Consider the following 19,158-nt stretch of genomic DNA (forward strand, 5'->3'; position numbering starts at 1 on the left):
AGAAAACATCAGCTTCTGCAAGTCAATATGAAGCCAAGTGCATGTGGTGTTAAAAATAAATTCTCGATTACATGTTTTCCTCACTAGATATATTCTTTAAGAGGCTGCAAAAGTTTTCACAGGCCACAGTTTGCTTTCATAAAGACACCAAGGTCCACGTCTTGCATGTTATCTCATGTCCCTGCTACAAACCAAGACATGAAACAAAAAATCTCTGGTTAAGTTTCAGAGCTTGAAGGAGACAAGACTTTGGTCTTTAAAGGCAAAGAAGCCGAATGCTTAATACAAGAATATTTTCATCTGCTGGAGTGCAGCAGCATTCTATCTATTCCCTTTGCTATTTTTCCATCTGCATCCCATCATCACCAGCTCCCCAATAAAAGCTATGAGTTCCTAACCTCAAATGACCCACTACGTATCATATCAGAGACGTGTATGCATCTTATAAAAGCAAGCTTAGAATAATCCCAGGTTCTTTTCTTTCTTTTTAGTTCATTTTATTTACTCTTCCAGGAACCAAAACAGCAAAGAAATAATAATGAAAACTAAACAATATAGCAAAGGAGGGATGACTTCTGCATGTGAAAGAGATGGAGTAGTCAAGATGAAAGCAGAGAAATGTGGTCTTAAAACACCTTTGTGCCCCCCAGATTCTGGCTATACCAGGAACCAGCACAGACTCCAGAGTTCTCTAATTCACAGTAGCCTCCCCATGGTTGACTGTGGCTTGTTCTGTAGCTCAGACTGGAAATTTAACAAAAAAGCACTGTGCCTCTCCTCCTCATTACTCCAACTTGTCTGTATTCTGAGGATCACAAGATGTGACAGCCCACCAGTTTCACATCATTCCTGTACCTGACACACTATCCTTTAAGTTATTTTAGTCTTTTCCAAATCCTTCATGTCAGTAGGACTCCTATAAACACAGAGGATGGTCCATTTTCCCCTGGAAACAATCAATTTTGTCTATAATCACCATATTTTTTGATTGTATCCAACTACCCTAACTACCTGACAGGGCTGTGAGGATTTATGATGCCACTACCAGAAGTTAAAAAAAAAAAAAAAAGCTGCAACTTTTGCCCCAAAACATACAAAAAAAAATTGCAAATGCAGATAAAAAAATCAGTAAAGTTTTCTTTCTCTTCTCATGAATAAACTAAGATGTTGGTTTTAATTTCTAACATCTTCGGTTGTCCTATCATCTGCTGAAACACAACAAGGATTAAACAGAACTCTTAGCCTAACCATCCCATTCCACTTCTTTTCTCTACCCCTAGCGACAACACTGCTTGTTTGATTATGATTCTGGCTTGTAGTGTGGGTGTTACCTTTGACTCAGGCTTTCTTCGGGTACCTACAAATTGGTTGTACCAGTATCTTCTAGATGTTTTCTTTATTATACCTCTAAGATAATGGTTTTCCTATCCACCTACATGGCTAAAATTTCTTGTCTGTTTTTATCTAGATATCTTGTATCTAAATTAATTCATCATCATCTCTTTCACTTTGATAAATACATTCTTGCCCCACTGCTGGTGATTCAAAATAGGTATCACATCATCACTGCATAATCATTTTATTAGCTTTCCACTTGGACCACTCCTTCCATACCTCCATTGCATCTTTTTTTTATACTATATTTAAAATGAACTAGTGGCCTTCACTTCTAGATACCTTGTATCTAGAAGAACCCCTTCTGTAACCAATCTAGGATCTCTTCCTTGGCCTTTGAGGTTGACTTCAGTCTCTGACTGGCCTCCAAAGCCAGATTCCACCATTCCCTTGTTAAATATCCAGGCAAGCGATTCTGTGCTCTCACAACACCCTCCCTACACTTGGAAGAGCGTCACTGTTAATGGCAGAGCTACATCATGAGACTGTTCTTTGCTGTGATGCTTGACAACACCTTGGATGTCCACATCACAGGGTTTCCAACAGCGGCTTTGTGTTTTGGATTGTAAGCTGACTAGGGCATAGGCTCTGTTTTTGTTCCATTCTTGTCCAGTGCCAGCACAGCAAGGTCTTCTCCACCACCAGATTGCCTTTGCACTACAATACTATGCAGACACCACTTAAAACAGCAACAAAGACAGTTTTGGTGATGATTTATCCTTCCCATCTGGTGGACTATGCTACACCTTATTAAAGGGTGCTTTTGCCCAAGCCCTAAGGAGCTTTGAGCAATAACTCACTGAGCTCTCACTGAGGCAAGGCAGCTACATGCCACCTCCAAAGCAGGACTGTAACAAAAAAATCAGGCTGTCTCTGATCAATGTCTGGAAAAATGCTGTTAAAGAAGGACTAACTGGCACAGAGAACACCAGGACCATGCATTACCAGATATTTATGGCAAAATAACTAAAAAATCCCAAACAAACACACCAGTTATGATCTGTAAAGAATTAAAAGCTGTCTTTAAGCCATTAGCAAGAATGGTGTGAAATAGTAAAATTCTTGCCAGATGGTATTGCTCGCAGCAGCCCATCACTACACATCCCAGTGTGGGTATGCAGCTCCTGTTTTCTCAGCCTTATACATGAAGACAATTTATGAAGACAATTCTAGGACTTTCACTATGCAAGAAGTTAGACTGGATATTCATGTGGCACAGGCTAGCTTTTAAGATGTACAGCTTCAGGCGTGCACTCCAGCAAGATGCAAAACCCAGATGCAATTACACAGAAAGAGATACACACAAAGACAAGAAAAATCAGGAGAGTTCCTGCTTGTTTCCTCTATGCTCAAGAGTTTACTGCTTTGTGATGCCTATGGGTAAGACATTTCATGAAATGACCACACCTGCTGAGAAGCTCAGTTACTCTGTTTTATCATTTAATAGTTGATTATTATATAAAAATAACGAGAATAATGCCAAAACTGGGGAACATGGCATGGATCAAGACACTTCGGTGTTGATGCAGATGTCTAAGCAATTACTGAGGCCAGGGACACAAGTCACGTAAGAATCTCCTTTATAAAGACAGATAAGTCTTCAGTTCTTTTCTGTCCTTATGTTTATTAGTGCCCACATCTGTAAAAACCTCTTGAAGTTTGGCCACCGAATCCAACACAAATGGAAAGGGCTGCACCACAAATGGCATGTGCTAGACACTGCCACCAATCTTGATGAACTCTGAACCATCTCATAGTAACTCAAAATCCCCAGCAGATTATTCACAAGAAAGTAACTACTGCTTTTGACCAACTCAGCTAAGAGCTAGAAAACTCATTACATTTCAAAGCTCTAGTGAATCAGCAAGGGATCTGTCTGGAACAGCAGACTGCCGAAGAAAAGCCTCCAGAAAAAGAAGCCCTGGTGATTCCTCTTCCACGCTACCACCCTACTTACAAAATGTCCTTCCATGCATATATATGAACGGACATATGTATAGCAGGGAAGAGGTTAAAAGCTGCCCAGCCAAGACTGACATGTTGTAATTCTTTGACGGCTTTTTCGTTGCACTGTTTTCTATTGATTAAATAATCTCTATCAGATATTAAGCCCCTTGTTATTGGCGCAGTCTATAAATTATTCAGAAGTTATATAAATTCTTATGGCTGGCATGAATTTTTAAACCCTAATTTGGCACCAGGCCAGGAACTCTTTTTTTTTTCTTTTTTTTTTCCCCTTGCCTGCAAGAAAATGTGTATGTGTTAAGATTTTTTTTTCCAAAAGACAATTTCAACTCTAGTCTGCTTGTTTGAATGGAGATTGTATTTGATTGCTCATTACGTTTGGACATGAACAGGTTGGGGCTTTTGGGAAAAAGAGAGGTAGTAGGAGATTACGCTGTTGCGCTCCGTACCTTTGATTTATTGGGGATGAAAGGTGTTTTGAGCAGTGCCTTCATGGTTTGTAGTCATGAATGCCAAGGCACTGCAGCAGCCTCCTGTTTGGGCACATGTTATGGAATGGATCCAGCCAGATGGATCCTCAGCACAGGACAGGCAGAGCTGAGAAAAAATCCATCAGCTCACTGCTGCAATTCTGCTAGTGACCATATACTTTTGGGTTTTATTCTTCAGAGCTAAGTGGCCTTTCCTTTAACATCCAGGGCCCAGACACACACAACGTTGCCTACAGAAGCCTGAAAGAGAAATTAGGCACTGAAATATACTGTGGCTCTGGAGCTACATCTGCCCTTGACCTTTCCTCACATTACAGAATTGCTCCACTATGGGCCTGCTTTCTCCCAAGCCCAGCATCACGGCCTGGATGGTATGCAAGTGCACGTGTCAGGCAGTGAGCAGAAGATACAGTCAGGCTTTTGGGTAGAGCTTATTAAGACTGTGTTGCACAGGGTGTAGTATTAACCATCACCACCACCTCTGTGTAAGCCCTGCTTTGTGCCAGGCTGGCATCCCTCCTGCAAGCACGGACAGTTGTCCTTGGTGCAGTACCCCTTCCCCTGGCCTCTAGCCAGCTCCTCGTCTCCAGGCCCACCCTTGACTCAAAACCTCACACGCGCTGGCTCCACTCCTCCAGCTGACTGGCTTTCCTTTGGCTACACGCGCTTGTAATTCCTGATAGTACTAAAACAAGTCGACAGCGGAAGAAAAGGGGTCAGAGTAGCTGGTTATGAATATTTCTCTTAATTCTAATCAAGGCTCAGGTGGAACACCATTTGTCTTCCAATCCTGTTCTATGTTCTTTTCCTGTATCCAGACTACCAAGAAGCATACCTACCACAAAATTAATTTTCCACACTGAGCCCTTGGAGCCACTTCAACTTTCTGAATCCTCCTCCTGCCTTTAGACAGGTTTCCCCGCAGATGGATCAAATGTCAAAGTCCTGGACTACCAATAACAGAAGAACACGCAGAACCCTTTTTTCTCTTTCTTGCATCCTCTGGTACCTCACAATGTTTTCAACAAAAATAAACAGAATTACAGGAAAACCCTGCAGGACAGGACTGGCAGCATGAATGCCTCTGCAGATACTACCAGAGCTGTCAGTCTTTGGCTCCTGCTGTCAGGTGGTCTTGTATAAGCCAGAAATGTGAGTTGTGCATGGGTAGGAGGACATTTTTAATTTTGTTATCTGGCTCATTGGGAAGCACCTTCACCTCTGAAATCAGGAGGTGGTGTGTTGTGTACATTGCAGCAAGGCTTGGGCACTTGCCCAGTGATAGCACTGTACTGCTGAATGATGAGAAATGGACTTGTGCTTGGAAAAAGGTGATGAATGCATGGTGCATTTCAGAGAACAATATTCTGATGTCCACTCCTTCTCTCAAAACAGATTGTTTAAAATGCTGATCAAGTTGTACAACATAGACATTTAAAATGTCTTATGCTCCCACAAAATTTAAAAATTTGAAATCTTAAGTGTGAAAATTTAAAAATTAATCAATATAAATCTATACATATATATACAAATACCAGTATGCACCTATAAATAGAAATTTACAGCTATATATATACAGACTTTGATGGAAAGGGAGTTAAGAAATACTAGTATAAACACCTGAAAGAAAAGGGCATGGAGTGGTCCTAGGATGTCTTTATTCTATCTCATTTCCACTCCCTGCCAGACTCTCGGTAATTTAAACTAAATAGCTAATAAAATGAGATCAAACAGATAATGCCACCCCTGTCAGAAGTTCTCCAGCAAAACTGTATCAATCAGCTTTATCCTCTTTAGAAAGGAAAGGTCCATCTCCTGTGGACTATAAGATGGCTCTTCGGTTGCCATGCTAGCAGCTCCTCCAACAGTGGGACAACTGCTTTTCTAAGATCAAAAGGAAAGTTGAATTTATCGCATAAAATGCAGTGAATGTACATATCAGAGATTTAAGACTAAAGCATAAGATTGCTTCCCAGAAAAAAATCTGAGCCATCCACTTCACTCATGAAGGACTGGGCTTTGCATGTTATTTAATCCTCAACAATTCTGCTAATGAGAACCTCCTGCTCATTCACAGTGGCAGTGCTGCTAACAGTGTATGAACTCCACCTTCCTCTCCGGTTGCTACACAAACTCCATCTAAGGCCAGTTCAGGAAAGACCTTTTCTATATACAGCACAGAGAAGAGGACCATCACCCAGGTTCCCACAGTTCATTTGCAATGAGGAAACCATATGACCAAAGGAGTGTTTCCTCTCCAATATGCATTACAGAACACACCAAAGCTTTGTTATCACCTTGCTTATTCCCTCAGTTTATTTACATTTCCCTAAAATTCCTAACTGTTTGAACCTGGTTAGTCAAAATGACTAACCAATGTGCACACACAAATTTTGGTAGCTCATTGATCATTGCCCATTCTGAATCAGCAATATAAGTTCTCAAACTACTCTGGGCTTACGCCATAGCAGGCTACTTTAACTCATTCTTGATCTTTAAAATGGGAGGATGACCCCACCTTCCTGGCTATTTTGTTTATTAACATTACATGATGGGAGACAGGGAGGCATAGATTGTCTATAGCTGTTTCTAAATTACCTATTACTATGGACTCCCAATCTTGCTTGAAGGCCGTCAGTGTGATCATACAACAAATACGAAATAATTCAACTGTCAGTAATATTGCTAATTTAGCCAACATAACGTATATCTGGTGTGGTATATCAGGACACATACAGAGAGCCACAGGGCAGCAGTGTTTTTTTCCCTATGCACCTAGAACTGTAGTCCACAGTCTTACTAAATAAGACAACTCAAAATGCTGGATAAAGAGCTTGAAGTGTTAGAGCTCACAGCTATCTCCACCTCTCCAACCACTTGGCAAAAAAACCACCAAAACAAACAGAAAATGACTGCTAGGATAACACAGATAGGCTAACGTTTTTATTATTATTTTTTAAAACTCATTTTCAGTGTTAAATATACTGTGGAAAATGGATTTGATTCATGGTTGCATTAGGAATCTACTCAACCAAAGCCCCTTGTCACAAATTAAATCATAAACCAAAAGTCAAACATGATTTGTGAAATTAACATTTATCGAGGAAATACTCCCCAGCGCTGCATCGTGATTACTCTCTGGCATCTGAAATATCACTCATAATTCAAGAGCTCCTCTGAAACCATGCCACTACCGTTACTGCTGACATGGCAGGCATGATGGAAAGGTGCTGCCACAACCAGAGCGCGATCCTTTTTTTGATGCTGGTGAGAACTAGAGGTCACTGTGTCTTATTATTTGGGAAAGTACATGTATACACACTTGTCAGCCCCCACACACTTGTAACACTTCGCCCCTCCACAGGCGTTCTCTTCCACCTCTTAGATTTATCCAAGGCCATGGCTGTTTCTAATTTTGAACACAGAGGCTTGGCAGAAGCTCTGCATTGTGCCCTTTCTTTAAAATAGTGACTAATAAAAAATGAAACATAATTAACAGTTATTGGCTCTTTCACAGAGTCAGTATCTTTCAGCAGAGGGATTCAGTGCCTTTGCGGGGAGATGCAGACAGCTCAATCTTACAGGGAGAGGAACTACAGCACAAAGAAGACTTAGTGATTGTTGAAAGCTAAACGGTCACTGGCAAAGCCTGCTTGGGACCCCAACATCTTTTAGCAGGCAGGATATCCAGATATAGCTTAAAGATACTGGGTGCTGCGCTTTTCAAGGTGATCTTCAGCATTAAGGTATTTTCCTGTCAAGGAATGCAGTCATTTTTTGGAAATCTTGTAAAACCATTGCCACTGCTCTGAGCACTAGATATTCTTCACATGGTGCAAAACAGCCCCAAGTCTTTTGGAGTAAAGAAGGAAAGCTCAGATCAGCTGCTGACTTCACAGGCATTCAGAACAAGAAGAAAGCTTCAGCACCTCTATAACCCATCCCCTCACCCCAAGTGATGATCATGGCCTTTCTTCTTCATGTATTCATACATTGTCTCCACTGCCTGAATATATTACACCTACCTGAAACACTTCAGCTGTATGCTGTGTTTATGCAAGCGTGCCTGTGTTTATGTGTATGTATACCTAAGATCACACAACATACAAATGAACAAGGATCACAAAGAAAAATATTCTCTCTTTCTTAACCAAAAGAAAGCCTGAGGCCTCATCCTACCCCACTTTAAACCAGAATACAGTGGAATGTACTCTAGTAAACGGTGCCTCTCTTTTCAGGATTAAAGGAGAACTTACTGGCTGTAAAGCCTCATTTCCCTTTGCTACCCTTCTCCCGCACACAGAGCAGGCTGCATTAGATCTGGGCCTGTGTTCTCAGCTGGGGCAAACCGGGCTTCATGGAGCTGTGACCATTTCTGCCACTGAGTATAGAGCACTCAGCTTGCAGCTGAGAGAACATCTGAGCCAGCCTCCACTCAGTGCCTGCATGAGCTCACTCTGGCAACTGCATTTCACCGCGGATGGCAGGCTCTGCCCCAAAGGAGGATGGGGAATCCAAAAGAAATTACTGCCTGCTCTACTAAGCTAACCCTTAGGCACAGCAGCCTCACTTCTCGGAATAGGAATGCATTGCTCCAGTAACAAGACTGGCTGAACAGTCCATGAGGGATTGTTACCTCCATTCAACACACTTTCTTTGGGTAAACAGTCATTCCCTTCTTGTGTTTTGACATTAAGGAGAGGTCACCATTGGATGATGGTTTTTAAAAATAGTTTATTTTTTTTTAACCACTCTCTTCTACTTGCAATAACCTGTTAAAAAGCTGATAACACTGAGTTCCCTACTGGGTTGCCCTTTTCCATTTGGAGAACATTGATTTTTTTTCCTGTTGTGTCAAGATTAATGTGGCCTGTTTGACAACAGATTCAACATATCTAGTGCCCTGTCAAGCTAAAATGACTCTGTCTGTGGACAACATCCCTGTCTGGCACTGGCAATGATCTGAGGAAAACAAAAAAAAAAGTCTTTGCTACTTAACTGTTACTGCAGAACCAGCAGGAGATTTCAGCAGCCCTTAAAACAAAAAATTGTTATTGATAGGGCAAATTTAAAATATTGTTAGTGAGAGTCAAGGTTTTTAATGAAAACTATTAGGCAAGGGGGGTTATCCGAATTATCCACTGTTAACAGTCTGTTACAGTTTTGATTCAAAATGGTTCCAGGCCTTATAGGTACAAACGTTCCTCCCCTCTTGCTGCTTGATAGAAAATGTTGGTTTGTCCTCTCTCCTCCATTTCAAGTAGGAAAAGAAACAGCATACAAGTAAAGTACAGAGAAGAAAATGAGAAAAGCCAAGGAAATAAGGAGTGTTCCTTCCTCATCCTAGTACCAGATATCACACGGACACCAGCTGAGGGTGAAAACACACCCTGCTCCATTCGTTCAGAAACGCTACCAAGTTCCAGCACCCTCCTCTCCCTCCCTTCCTTCCTCCTTCCCTTCCCCTTTCTCTGGCAAAAGCCAGTAATACCTACAAATATTTTTTATTTTCGTAAACATCATGCAGCTTTAAAACATGGGGATGTTCTATCAACTTCAGGATGGCTATTTCCCGCTCCACCTGGAAGAAAAAAAAAAGAAACAGAGAAGATTAGAAGCTTTGTCTTAGAATACATTATATATCGTCACACATTTTCTTCCCATTTATCCATTTTCCACTCTTTATATGCAGAGGATACGGCAACTTATAACAATGTATCATATTTACCACTCATATAATTTAAGAAAAATTCAATTAATTCAGCCTCAGCACTCCCTGACCTGCAGGGCAGAAAAGCAGCAAAATTTCAGGGTTGGAAGAAAAGTCCCAAATCTACCAAAGGGAATTAGCTGTAGGAGTTACATGAGCATTCAAGGCTGTTCCTGCCTCACAATCCAAAGCCAATGACATATTCTCAAAGCACAGAAATTCTAAGATGTCGCTTAGGGCTCTTCTGACCTCCCACAGGCACAGGTGTGGCCACGCTGCACTACATATTGCATACTCAAGTCATATTAGAAAATCCCCATCCTGAAGAACTTGCAGTGTATGCAGGGGAGGCGACGAGTGGAAGACAGACAGCAATGTGATTTTATAGCTGCAGAACTGAGGCACAGAAAGGGAAAGAAATATAAGAAGTGACATAAGAAGTACAAGGCCCAACAAGAAATTAAACCCCATTACTGGAGACGCAGTGTTCAAAGCCTTAAGTGCAAGACTCTGTTTTCTCTCAATTCCCAATCTGTCCGGGCATGGCTACTTCTAAGAGCATGTCTTCAACACAGAGTTAACAAGTTGCGACTAAGTCCCTGTAATTAGTGCAAGCCCTGTTCTCACCCAAAATTCCTATCATGACTGCCGTGGTGCTTTTAACTTGAATTTACTAAGGGTATTCAATAGAGAGAGAGTCAGTGCAATCCTCAGCTGCTAGCAAAATTGTTCTGTGCTGCTTGAGGCCACACTGTAACTGCTCTGATTTGACCTAGGCTAACTTGAAGGGAGTTAATGTAGTGCTGTGGAGACTGTAGATAACTGAAATAAACTCTGCAACAAGACGCAGTCTAAGCATTGCACAGGTGGGCATGACAAATTTCCAGGAATCCACAAAGGCAGGAAAAACACCTAAGGAAGCAAACAAGGACAACTAGGTAGGGCTTTTTCCAGTCCTTCAAACAACTGATTGTCCTGGAGCTGCTATGCTAACGAACAAAACATGAACAAACTACAAAACCATCCGTTAACATCTCCCCTGCAGGGATCAGACAATAATTAGGAACTTGCCCCAGTATACCTTTAGTTCTTGATGTCCTTTAATTTCCTGAGATATCGTTCTCTGCTAAGCCTGAACACAACTTTCCCTGAATGCCAGTAAGATACTCAGCAGGAAATTAGAAAGTGGTAGTTTTCCAGCACTGTGCAGAGGAGGAGGATTTCCCAGCATGTTGGTTATCACCCCAGATCTCTCTTCCTCTACACCACCACAAAAAAACAGCAAAAGCAACTCTCGCACCACATCACCCTTGGCCTTCCTCACATATCAGTATGGAGGAAAGGGTGTTTGTACATGTGTCAATCTTAGTCTTTCAAAGACACTTATTCCTCTCTGCAGAGTCAAAAGTCATCTGAGAGATCCACTTCCACACTTGGGATCTCCGGAAATAGCTCTTTCAGAGAAGTGGAGAATGTGTGTAAACGTGTATGTACGCAGTTCAGCACTGCCAGAACTGCTATGAATTCAGTGATACACAGTACTTGACGGTGACAGCTCTGTAGGTGTAACTTACTCATGACCAGCACTTCAATGAAAGCCACCTATACAAATAGGAAATGAAAGTTGGGTAGATTTCAACTGTACAGCTATTCCACAAAAAAAACAGGGGGACAGCTAGTCTATTCCATTTTTTCTCCTTTTCAAAATGACCTGTTACTCTTTTCTCTTACAAGTTATGCACTGATACTTGCAGTGGGCTTGTTCAGCCCTGTAATTGATAAAGTTGGATTTGCTTCAAGAATGAGGAAAAACAAAACAGAAGAAGCACCCACTCCCATAACACTCTTCCAATAGTACTCATGTTCACCATCAGCACCATGTGCCACAGCTGCTCAGAAACTGGAACTCCAACAAAGTTCCCTTTGGATGGAGGAGACCAGGTATTTAATGGGGAATGTGACCATTGCACTAGCTATGGTAGGGATCATGTAACTCTCTTCTCCGTCCTGGGTGATATCGTGCCCGTGAAAGATGAAATTCCCTGCAGAAGGCTGCCTAATTGCATTGGAGATCCACTTCTGAAAAACTTATTGGTGGGTGGGGTGGCAACATATGTTCAGACCGAGTGCGTGATGGATGGCAGCATCCAGTCAGGGTCCTGCTTGGTTACTGTCCTAAAGCATGAGAAGAGGCAGTGATTTATGACTACTGCTTGGAGAAGGGGATTCAGTTATGGCACTGCATGATCTATGTTCAATAAGAGAAAATCAGACCAGAAAGCAAATACCTACTTACCACCTACAGATTTACACTGGGAACCAATTAAAAAGAAATAACCTGAGTTACTTTACTTTCATCATTTTAAGTGTGTGTGTGGAAGGTTCTGTGCATATTTTTACCTTCCTGGGAACAAAATCCTGAGAGGAAATAGTTTCGGAGGTCTTGATTTCAACTCCAGATATGCGGAAAGCATCTGGCTTGATGTGCCTGGCAGCATTTCACTACCATGTATTCAGCTCAGTGGTGTGTTGCACCACTCCAGCACAGGCAGCAATCAGCTTTCCACAGTCTGCTACCTCTTCTAGCTGTAAACCAAGGACAAAACTAATCTACTCATCTCAGTAAGACTTTGTATTATCCTTCAGTGAAAAGGGGCTTTATGAAAGAAAAGTGTCATTACTGTTACTTCTCATAGTCCAGGCCTTGGCCCTGTGTAGAGAGGCAAGACACTAATGGCTGTACTACCTCAAGAACTAGAGATTCCCAGCTGTCTAAACAGCAATCTGATAAAGATCATCCTCAAAAGTCTTACAGCAGCATCCTGCCTCTTTTCCCTTCCAAAGAAAAATAACAGTTCACAAAAACATGCAACGGATCACCTTCTCAAAACTACTACTGCAGTCATTACTGATGGGTGACTCTCCCAGATCCTATTCATTTTTTATATCCCCACAGAGAAGCCAGTAATTGATACGGGTTGGACACAGACTGTAGATCTCAATAGTGATTTTACTGACACATGGCTCAGGAAGATCTAGCAGCCACCATGTCATTAGCAAACGAGAGGTATCTGAACTCACTGGCAAAATAAAAGAGGCCTGAAACAGCACGCAGCTTTGCCTTCTTCCCCAGAGCTTTGCCAGCCCTTGGCATGCCTTTTTTTTGCGCATCCCTGTGCTTGCAAGCCATGGAGTGCTGTCCAGCTCAGAGCTGGCAAGGACAGGGGAATGGAGAAACCCTGCAGGGGTGTTTGGTTTAATGCACATGCAATTATCAGAAAGCAGGCCAAGCTCAGAATAGCCTGTCTAGGGAGGCTCAGAGTCTGGGATAAACAGGAAACATGGAGAAATATTTGCATAATAGTTAAAAGAGAAAGAGAAAAAAGTGAAGCTTTCCCTGTCACAAACGCCAGGTCACATCACAAGGTCCCAACTACAGCCTGGTTTGCCTCATACCATGGCACCTTACTGACTGTGCAGCACTCCAGACGCTTGGAGCTGGGGGAATGAGTTGTGAAAGGCTCTGCAGGGCAAATGGAAACACATTGCTAACTTGTAACCTTGCAGGTGCCAATTAGAGGTTTTAAAAATCTATGCAGGAGGCTGATTTGATAGGATGCTCCAGCGATTCTGCCAATGACAAAGTGCAACACGAGGGCAACGCCACTCTTAGAGCAATAATGCAAAACTCCAGTTCCCTCTCCTCCATCTCTACTTCACCCTCCTTCTCCCTCAGAGGAAATCGCATCTCTCTGGTTTAAGCCCATCTCGTTGGCACAGTTTTCACTGGCGACAAGTGCTCTGCTCTTTCACCTTCCAACTTACAGACACACAGGGTACTAATTCACCTAAAAGGCAAGGAGGGCACTCGGTCGAGGGAGCCCGATGGTTTGTCTCAGTGACGAAGGAAGTATCCTTTTCTCTTGTATTCATTTGGTCAATAACAATTGGGTCACCCATCACTCATGTGGTGCTGTGAGAACGTGAAAAATGAAGTGTACAGTTGTCTCGTATTACCAGGATGTATTTTATCTGCCAAATCTGTGCAAGCACTATGTAATGGTCATTAACAGCAGTGTTTCTCCAAGAACATCTACACTCAAAAAGCTGGGGGACAGCAGTTGACGTTTCTCCTTGGATGCTTTCAATTTCACCAGCAGCACACCACAAATCTCTTTCTCCATTGACACCAGGGACTCCTACATTGCTCAAAACGCTGGTTTGAGAAGGAAGTCTGGAGCTGCAGAAGTGGAGAGGGGCAACAAAGCCCTGCAGGCTGCAAATGGGTTGTGCTGTTTTTCCTACTCACAGCAAAACAGGGTGTGTGTGAGGGGGTGTGTTGTAGGTTTTAAAGTGAAAATCAAGCCATCTAATGTTGACTCTGCTTTGCTTTGAAGTAATAAATGAAATAATTTTCAGAACTCATGGCTGTCCCTCAGTTACTAGAAACCTGGACATGAACTTTCTCTGAGTTCAGAATAATTTAGACTCAGGATGAACTTCAAAGGATGCAGAGATCTGGATGCCTATCTAACTCCTCAGGCTAGAATTCAGTCTGGAAACCTTGTACCGAAGTACCTACTTTCTCCAGTGTCTGGCCTGTTGTGCAGTAACTTGCATTTCCATGATGAGAGCACAGAAAGCAGAAAGTGAATCACTGTGATACTTCACTGAGCTGAAGTGGCAAAACCAAAGGTATCAGAAAGGAAGAAACTAATCTCAAGTTCTCTGGAAAGTCTGTGTTCCTGCTGTAACAGAAATACTGCAGGAACAGACCCTGGAATTTTATTAATTTGGTACTTTTGCTTCCATGTTACATGGGACTGAAAGTTAAAAATGGTGAAAAATGACTGGCTATGGTCTTCACCAAAGGTCACCTGTTCATTCTTTCCCGTAATCACAGAATAAATAGGCCACTCTTAAAATCAGCAGAGAACAGCATTAAAGCAGAAATGGCTTTATGCGACAAGTAACTGTAGGCCCAGTATGCCCTGTAGGGTCATCACTGCTGTGCGGATACCATTCTTCCAAACAACCTCAAGCCATTACCAAATCTAAGCAATACCACATTATATCAGTTGCATCCTTAATTTCGATGTGAGCATAAATAGAGTAGAATTGGAAAAAAAATCAGGTTTTAAATGATTAAAGTATCTTCCTCTGCAGCTCTGAATTTAGTTGATTTTTCACTTAAAGAGGCCTTTCACTACATTTATCCAAGACTTCTTCTGCAGGCCATTATGAAAGCAGACAACCACAGAAGTTGTCCATCTACGGAGAGTATTTCCTGCTGCTATTGTAGCCATTAGCTTCACATTTCTGAATATACTGAGCCAGATTCAAAATGCATTGAAGTAAACAAAAGACATGAATTGACTTAAGTGGGCTTTGAATTAGACCTTCTAATGATCATTAAGTGGTATCTGGAAGAAATCCTCTATTACACAATTTTGACTAATTAAATGCTTTAACATGAATTCAGGTTTTCTGCTAAGTACTAGTAATTACAAGAAGATTCCATAAAAAGTGGATAAATGAGGGCGGAAACCAGACTTAGATCTCCACAGGATCAGGCAACTAGACAATGCTGTACAAAATACTTACAACAAACAGACAGAATTACTGGAAAGCTGAGCAGTTCTTCATTTTATTGAAAGCTCTATTATGGGCTCATTCCACCACAATTTTTGTTTCCATGCGTGCTTCTCAAAGCTATTTCCCCATAAATGAAAATGAAAATAGGTATGTGTGAGAAGCAAGTGAGATGCATATTTGATGTTAAAATTTGCATGTGCAAACTTTTATACCATGAAGCTTCAGTAGGGAAATTTATTTTCCACAAACTACTATTATAACAGAATGTCAGTTTCTACTTGTCTTTATTGAAACAAGTATTTCTCCATAGTCCCTTCAAAACTGCAACTCTAAAGCTCCACTGAATTTCCAAATTTGGCATGAAGTCTGAGGGCATGAAGTCAGCCGAACAGATACTGTGAGAATTTTCTTGGAAATCCTTTGTGCTGATGCCAATGCATCTCCACAACAGGCGAAGACTCCTGGCCTGGCATATTGATTCCAAGGTCTTGAAGTGACAGGGTTTGGATCCTACAGATTATCTAACCATGGAAAATCCTACCCAGGAACGTCACAGTTTAACTCTGTAGTTAACACCTGCAGTGTTCCTCAGCACTCTGGCATAGGCTACTGAGTAAATATGGCACTTAGACTTATCTGCAGCGTATGCTTCTTTAAGAAGCATCAGGGCTTCATGCAAGAGACACTGATGGGAGCTGACAAGGAGTGGATTTATTTATTCAGCACTTGAGATTATCTGCTGCCCGGTGGTACACAGCTACCGAGTGACTGACATGCAAGTCTCTGCCAGCAGTCAGCAGAATTGGCCCCTTACACCGAAAGGCAAGTAGCCTCCCTGTGCCTCCTGTCACCTTTGGTGAGTGCCATATCCTGGCTGCCATTACCAAGTCGTGCAGGACACAGGACACAAACCAACAGCCACCCTGCAGGAGAAATAACCTGATCTTTTACTTGCCTTTCTTTTTCCCTCCTTATCCTGGTTTTTAATGCACTCTGGGCTTTCTTTGACCCGAAGCAGAATGTTTGCACAGCTGTTTTTCTTTTTGCTCAGGGAGAAAAACTATCTCACGTGCAGCCAGCCAGGTTTTTATGAGAAACCTGCCACCTCCAATGAGCAGCCACAGCCAAGCCTGCGTGAATCCCAGTGTCTACTCAGTCCCTCTCGTGTGAGCAGCCCTCCCTGCCATGCCAGACCTGCAGTGCTCACCCAAAACTTAGAAATTTAAGTCTAACACCCACAAGCAATGCTGTAGGCAGTACTCACCTGCAGCTTTTCCCTCTGAAGGACCAACAAACTTATGGCTGGCTCATTTCAGGGATGTATACGTTAAAGAATGCAAGAGCAGGAAGCCAACAGGCCCTGTGCAGGAGTGCAGGAAAGGAGCGCAATTTATTACTCACTTTCCCTCAGTAGAAGTTATTTCTACTGAAAGTAGAAGGTATATTCAAGAACATTTAATGCCTTGTGGGTTGCTATGCTCAGCTATGGAAAAACATCATTACACTCAGAGGAGAAACAAGCTGCAAAATTGAGGGGTACAGAGAGTTCAACTCCAAATAATACAAGTGCAGAGCTCCTTGTATTATTTGAGACATCATAGATTTAATATGGGCAGGACCAAACACAACATTGGAATGTCGAAGCCAAAGAGTGGGTGGAGGATGCAGGAGATGCTGAATCCCATTGAGGAAATATGGGTAAGCACAAAGGAGGTGGTATAGCACAGCACAGCATAACTTTCTGCCAAAAATGTAGTGTAGAGCTTCTGAGAGCGTTGGCTGAGGATATGATAAGGCAGAGGGGTTCCCAAGAGCATCCAGGAAAGGGACTGAGACAGTGAAGAGATGCTGACAGTACCACGGGCTGGATCCTTAAGGGAGTCCACCATCAGCAGGAAGAGAAATTTAAAAGCACCATTTTGGAAACACTTCAAAGGACAAACTCTCCACCATTTCCTATGTGTCTCGGCCAGTCTCTTTCCCCCTCTTCCTCCTTTTCTCCTTTAGTCACATTGGCCTTGTTTTGCTCTTTGGCATTGTCTTACACAAATGTCCTCTACACTTTCTCCCTAATACTCTTCCAGAAGCAATCAATATGATTGCTGCTGTTTCCTTCTCTACATCTTTCCCTAATGGCCATCTCTAGTTCCCTAAGAAGTAAGGCAGGTAACAAATGCTCCAGGAGAGGGCAGAACAGCTGGAGCTTTGTGGAGATTGGAGGCAGAATGCCAGACTTCATTCCTGCCTTGCCCTGCTCCACAACAAGCCAATGACACCAATCATTTGAAAGAATGGAGAACAGATAATACGATTTCTACCATATTCTCCTTTCCTTCACTTTTGGGTGCCCCTTGACTCTTTAGATGGATACTTGTATGTACTTGTATATTAGGAACTCATTCCAGCTGAGTTAATAAACTCAGCAAGATACAAACAGTTGATATCTAGAAGGGATTCTCCATCCTAATAGAACCTCACAGCTGGCAGTGATGGAAGCAGAAACTGAAGCAACCCACACCTCTCTCCTTTGTTTCAATTTTCCAAATATGCTGTTGAAGCACAACTGCACCTTTCAGAGGGACACGGTCCCAGACAAACAGCAGCATGGACCTCATCCAGGAACTGTGAAAAGGCCAAGGGCAACACAGACTCACAAAGTTCATGTTTGCACTTAAGACGGAGCCCTGAGGGGAGGCCTGGCAGCTGCAGACAGAGGAATCAACAATTTCTGCCAATCTGTGAGCCAGTGGCTGCATACTCAGAGAGGCCGAGCAACCCTTCAGCTCAGCTCTTCTACCACAGCAGGTTGTCAACAGTTTCTATTGCACTGCAGCATGAACAGCAGCTCCCACCTGACGTTCATCAGCTCTACATTAGGACTTCTGTGTCCATCTCATCTTAGGGACACTAATCCCAAGAACTACTTACTTTTATTCATGATGTTGAAATTAGTCTGCTTTGTCCATAAAATAAGCGCTATGAGCACAGACTACGTCTGAGGAACCCACTTGTTCAGTGTCTCTCTATAAGGACATTACAGAATCACAGAATGTTAGGGATTGGAAGGGACCTCTGGAGATCATCTAGCCCAACCCCCTGCCAAAGCAGGTTCCCCTAGAGCATGTTGCACAGGGTTGCGTACAGGGGATTTTGAATATCTGCAAAGAAGGAGACTCCACAGCCACCCTGGGCAGCCTGATCCAGTGCTCACCGTCAAAGTAAAGAAGTTTTTTCTCATATTGAGATGGAACTTCCCATGTTTCAGTTTGTGCCTGTTGCCCCTTGTCCTGTCACTGGGCATCACTGAGAAGAGTTTGGCCCTGTCCTCTTGACACCCGCCCCTAAGGCATTTGTGAGTATTGATAAGATCCCCCCTCAGTCTTCTCTTCTCCAGACTAAACAGACCGAGCTCCCTCAGCCTTTCCTCATAAGAGAGATGCTCCAGTCGTCTGATCATCTCTGTAGCCCTCTGCTGGACTCTCTCCAGTAGTTCCTTATCTTTCTTGGCCTGGGGAGCCCAGAACTGGACACAGTACTCCAGGTGTGGCCTCACTAGGGCAATGTAGAGGAGAAGGATAACCTCCCTCGACCTGCTGGCCACACTTTTCCTAATGCACCCCAGGATACTACTGGCCTTCTTGGCCACAAGGGCACATTGCTGGATTATGGTGAACTTGCTGTCCACCAGGACTCCCAGGTTCTTCTCCACAGAGCTGCTTTCCAGCAGGTCAGCCCCCAACCTGTACTGGTGCATGGGATTATTTCTCCCTAGGTGCAGGACCTTACACTTGCCTTTGTTGAACTTCATTAGGTTCCTCTCTGCCCAGCTCTCTAGCCTGTCCAGGTCTTGCTGAATGGCAGCACAGCCTTCTGGTGTATTGGCCACTCCTCCCATTTTTACCATAACTGGTGTATCTCTATAATGACATGAATCAGCACTTCAGTTCCAAACACCCCTGCCCACTCATCTGTTGGTGGAATTACAACTTTTTAATGCAGACC

At 42.8% G+C, this 19,158-nt stretch overlaps 1 protein-coding gene across 1 annotated transcript in view; it reads right to left on the minus strand.

The window, feature by feature from the left end:
• Positions 1–19,158, minus strand: part of BRSK2 (BR serine/threonine kinase 2) — a 324,717-nt gene that overhangs the window by 98,463 nt on the left and 207,096 nt on the right. The window contains exon 3 of the mRNA XM_068398802.1: positions 9,347–9,432. Within this exon, the coding sequence (XP_068254903.1) occupies positions 9,347–9,432 (86 nt within the window). The remainder of the gene's footprint in view (positions 1–9,346; positions 9,433–19,158) is intronic.

This window comes from Nyctibius grandis, chromosome 4 (assembly GCF_013368605.1).
Source record: "Nyctibius grandis isolate bNycGra1 chromosome 4, bNycGra1.pri, whole genome shotgun sequence".
NCBI lineage: Eukaryota > Metazoa > Chordata > Aves > Nyctibiiformes > Nyctibiidae > Nyctibius > Nyctibius grandis.